The sequence below is a fragment of the Formica exsecta genome, unplaced genomic scaffold (genome assembly GCF_003651465.1).
Source record: "Formica exsecta isolate Colony F162 unplaced genomic scaffold, ASM365146v1 scaffold493, whole genome shotgun sequence".
Taxonomy (NCBI): Eukaryota; Metazoa; Arthropoda; class Insecta; order Hymenoptera; family Formicidae; genus Formica; species Formica exsecta.
The window spans coordinates 73,258-77,626 of NW_021852169.1; the positions used below are offsets into that span (position 1 = coordinate 73,258).

At 26.6% G+C, this 4,369-nt stretch overlaps 2 protein-coding genes across 3 annotated transcripts; both read left to right on the top strand.

Annotated features, from left to right (window-relative positions):
- The first annotated feature begins 461 nt into the window (after window positions 1-461).
- On the top strand, window positions 462-1,389 carry LOC115241475 (THAP domain-containing protein 5-like). Its single transcript, XM_029817240.1, has 3 exons — window positions 462-674; window positions 973-1,206; window positions 1,279-1,389. Exons 1-3 carry the CDS (start codon window positions 522-524, stop codon window positions 1,387-1,389), a joined length of 498 nt encoding a protein of 165 aa, XP_029673100.1. The 5' UTR covers window positions 462-521.
- On the top strand, window positions 1,232-3,146 carry LOC115241476. 2 transcript variants are annotated; one of them, XM_029817243.1, is made up of 3 exons: window positions 1,232-1,518; window positions 1,591-2,179; window positions 2,305-3,146. In XM_029817243.1, the coding sequence occupies exons 1-3, from the start codon at window positions 1,402-1,404 to the stop codon at window positions 2,313-2,315; spliced, it is 717 nt and encodes a 238-aa protein (XP_029673103.1). In that variant the 5' UTR covers window positions 1,232-1,401; the 3' UTR covers window positions 2,316-3,146. The 2 variants fall into 2 exon arrangements, with proteins under 2 accessions (XP_029673103.1, XP_029673102.1); XM_029817242.1 differs by having other exon boundaries at window positions 1,591-3,146.
- The last annotated feature ends 1,223 nt before the right edge of the window (window positions 3,147-4,369 follow it).

The window sequence follows — 4,369 nt, forward strand, 5'->3', positions numbered from 1 at the left end:
TTCATCACATGTTTTTTATATATAACATTATATACTATTTTATAATATGTTTTATATCACATCATTATATAAAATGTTGTCTAAATAAATATTTTATTTTATGTTGTCTAAATAAATATTTTATTTTATGTTGTCTAAACAAATATTTTATTTTAATTTCTATACAATTATACTCCGATATTCATCACAATTTATAACCTATAGCTGTCAATTTTAATGCGTACAAAGGACAAATAGAAATCTATATCTTTCTCTCTCGCACACATTTTGGACACACTTTTGTGCCAACATTCCCTCTCCAGGTATATATGCTCTAAGTCGTACCTAGAGACCCTCTAATAAGAGACTGGCCATAAGAGTGCGTCGCCATGTTTCGTCAAAATCCTGCGAGTGAGAGAGAAATATAGGCTATTTCACTCTTCCACTCACACAAATGTCTGGCACGTGTTTGTTTATATATGTGTCTTTCAATTCATGTCGGTGTAAAGTGATACGTGTTGTGTGTTTAAAATTCCATAAAAATGGGTGGATGCTCAGCGGAATTTTGTAACAACTCATCATCGAAAGGATATATAATGAAAATATTTCTCAGGGATCCTCAACGATGTGCCTCATGGGCCAAAAATGTTGGCCGTCAAAATTGGACGCCTACAAAGAATTCGTATCTTTGTGAGGTTAAGTAGCATGTTTCTAATAAAATTGATCAAAAATATATTATTAATTTAATTAAAAATGGTTTTGAATCTTGTCTTTTATCTTTTATTTCTATATTGAAACTTATTTATGTCTTATTGTATATCACCTCTTCTTTCTTATTTCACTTTAATCACAATTTGCAAATTTCGAATACTAAAAATTACTATAATAATTTTTATTTTTAATTTTTGTATATTTTTATATGAATAATTATGTTATATAACAATTATATGATAAAATTAAATAATTTGTTTTTTTTCTTTTTTTATTATACAGATACATTTTGCTCCAGATACGTGGGAACAAAGAAGTGACGGTAAACGAAAATTAAAACCAAATGCTGTTCCCACAATATTCGGTTTTTTTCTTAAAAAGGAAATGCCAATAGCAGAAAATAAAAACAATGAAGTGTTGTTAAAAAATAATATTGACGAAAACGATAACGTGCTAGACAATGATGTTTCCAATAATGAATTGATTAATAATGAAAATCAAGATGTGAAATGTGAAGTTAGTATTAAAATAGTAACACTATAACAGAAAATTTTAATGTATTTATATCACGCAAAATTTTTTTTTCAGATAATTACGAATACTTCTGAGTTAGACAATGATGTTTCCAATAATGAATTGATTAATAATGAAAATCAAGATGTGGAATGTGAAGTTAGTATTAAAATAGTAACACTATAACAGAAAATTTTAATGTATTTGTATCACGCAAAATATTTTTTTCAGGTAATTACGAATACTTCTGAGTTAGACAATGATGTTTCCAATAATGAATTGATTAATAATAAAAATCAAGATGTGGAATTTGAAGTTAGTATTAAAATAGTAACACTATAACAGAAAATTTTAATGTATTTGTATCACGCAAAATATTTTTTTTAGATAATTACGAATATTTCTGAGTCTTTATCTATAACTAATTTAAGAAAAAATAAAGAAGGCAAGAAACAACGTGAACATGAAAATCTTGCAGAAGTTATTCAAAGACAACATCTACGAATGATAAATATGAGAAGAAAAATGAAAGCTTTAAGAAAAACAATACATACATTGCAAACTAAAATGAATAATAATAGATACAAAGCAGCTTTAAATTCAATTTTTACTGAAGATCAGATCCAGGCTTTATTCACGGAAAAAAGAAGTATTCGAAATTGGTCCCATAAAACAGTACATCGTGCTCTGCAATTAAAATTTGTTTGTGGAAATAATGGCTATGAAGAACTCATTCAACATGGATATCCATTTCCGAGTTTGAAAACGTTACGACGGAAATTAGAAGATTTTAAATTTGAGCCTGGAATTTCAAACAAAATGTTTGAATTCCTAATACATAAGAAACCATATTTGGAAAAAGAAGCTGATTTGGAATGCGGCCTGGTATTTGATGAAATGGCGATCACACCTAAAAAATGTTACAATTCATCAACGGGATCATTAATAGGAGACATAACATTTCCCAACGAGAAAGGTAGCGCAACGCATGCTCTTGTATTTATGTTTGTCGGCATTAGTAATAGATGGAAGCATGTCGTGGGATACCATTTTACTGGTAACAGTTTTAATAGTGAAACTTTAAAAGATATAATCTTTCAGATAATTGCTAAAGCAGAGCAAATAGGTTTCCATGTAAACTTTTTTACAGATATCGGATATGAGTTCTGGAAATGTTGCATTGTGGAAATTATTGGGTATAAGTACTGGGCGATTTAGTAAAATAATTAATTATATCACACATCCATTCGATACAAATCGATATTTATATATTATTGGCGACCCACCACATATTTTAAAAAATCTTAAATCAGCATTAGTCAGTAATGAAACGATAATTATTTCTAATGATGTAGTAATAAAGTATAACTTACCTTCTGATAAAATTGAATTGCAACATTTTTGTGAACTGATAGATATTCAAAATAATTCTGAACTTTTATTAACGCCTAAACTAAAAAAGATGACATTAGATGCAATAATTTCAACAAAATGAAAGTAAATAAAGCTAAACATGTTTTTTCAAACGATGTGAGTAACTCATTTCAATTATTAGCAAATGAAAATAATAAACCAGAGTTTATCACTACCGCCTGGTTTGTTACCATCGTGTGTAAATGGTTTTCTCTTATGACATCAAGATATTGCAAATTAGCCCTTGGTACAAAAAATGAAAATGTATACAACGAAAATATTACTTTTTTAAATGAAATTATTGATATTTTTATAAAATTAAAGATAGGTACTGGACAATTTAAACCGGTACAAAGAGGTATTATAATTAGTACTAAATCAGTAATAGACTTAATTGAATATATTATTACTTATAGAAATTTTAAATTTGTTTTAACTTCTCGATTCACTCAAGATTGCATTGAGAATCTCTTTTCGCAAATAAGACAAAAAAACGTTATACCAAATCCCTTACAATTTACAAATAATTTGAAATTAATATCTATTGCAATGTATATGAAACATATAGATAACAGCAATTATTATAATGATGACCAAGAATATTTTTCAGGATTTCTTGAATATTTATCAGGAAAGAAAAAGAACAAAGAACTTGTGGTGGATTCGAATAATAATCTAGCAAGTATTGATAAAATTCCATTTTTTAATAAAAATTCCACAGAAAAATTAACAACTCTTGAGTTAAATTCTTTATACAATATTGCTGGATATATTGTGAAAATCTATTATGAAAGATCTATTATGAAAATATGTAAAACATGTAACAAATGCATAAAATCTATAACATCAGAAACTTCAATAGAGTATTCCTTTACAAAATTAGTACAATTAAAATGTTATTCTAAGAACTCATTATTTTTTGTCAATGTAAAAACATTTAAACTATTCATATTATTAGAAAAGATGTTCCGACACTATTCAAAATATTTTAATATCGAAAATATTAATTGGAAAAATTATTTAATTTCTAACTTTAGTCAGGTTGCCGCACATATTATAAATTGCCATCAATTGTTTTTAAAAATTATTAAAAGATTTGTAGTATTTAGGTTAAGAATAATAAACAAAAAAATATTAATGTTAAGAGAAGATATGATAGCAAATCTACGGCTGTACAAACTTTTTTTAAATAAATTTTGCAAATGTTAAAAGTATTTTTAATTTTATAAATTATTCCTTACCCTTACTTAAATTTTACTTAAGTGTTCATAGAAGAGAAAACATTAAATATAAAAAATTATTTTAACATAAATTATTTAGATCAATATAAAAACTAGCTTTTTGTATTTCTATAATATTTATCATTTAATATTATTCACATTAAAAATAAATAGAATAATTGAAATTTGAATATGAGCGGGAGTTGACGAAAAATGGCGGACCAATCAAAAGTGGCCCTCTTATGGCCAGTCTCTTATTAGAGGGTCTCTAGTCGTACCTATACTGCATATTAATCGACACATATCGCACAATAGGAACCGTACCGTACCAGTACGGCGTACTGAGTATATATTAACCTAAAATGAACCAATACACTAAAATATATATAAAATTAATACATAATTAATAAATTAAATATTTCTTTTTTAAATTGTCATTTTAATTTTAAATTAAATTTAATAGCAATGATAATATATGATAATGGCAAAGAGAAGCCTGAGAGAGGCAATGCCGGCGATTTTCGTGGGACGCT

Excerpts from the sequence above, each read along its gene's own strand:
- LOC115241476 (XM_029817242.1), top strand. The coding sequence starts at position 1,402 with ATGTATTTGTATCACGCAAAATATTTTTTTCAGGTAATTACGAATACT. Across the intron at positions 1,519-1,590 it reads ATCAAGATGTGGAATTTGAA|ATAATTACGAATATTTCTGA; the intron begins GTTAGTATTAAA and ends TATTTTTTTTAG.
- LOC115241475 (XM_029817240.1), top strand. The coding sequence starts at position 522 with ATGGGTGGATGCTCAGCGGAATTTTGTAACAACTCATCATCGAAAGGA. Across the intron at positions 675-972 it reads AGAATTCGTATCTTTGTGAG|ATACATTTTGCTCCAGATAC; the intron begins GTTAAGTAGCAT and ends TTTATTATACAG. Across the intron at positions 1,207-1,278 it reads ATCAAGATGTGAAATGTGAA|ATAATTACGAATACTTCTGA; the intron begins GTTAGTATTAAA and ends TTTTTTTTTCAG.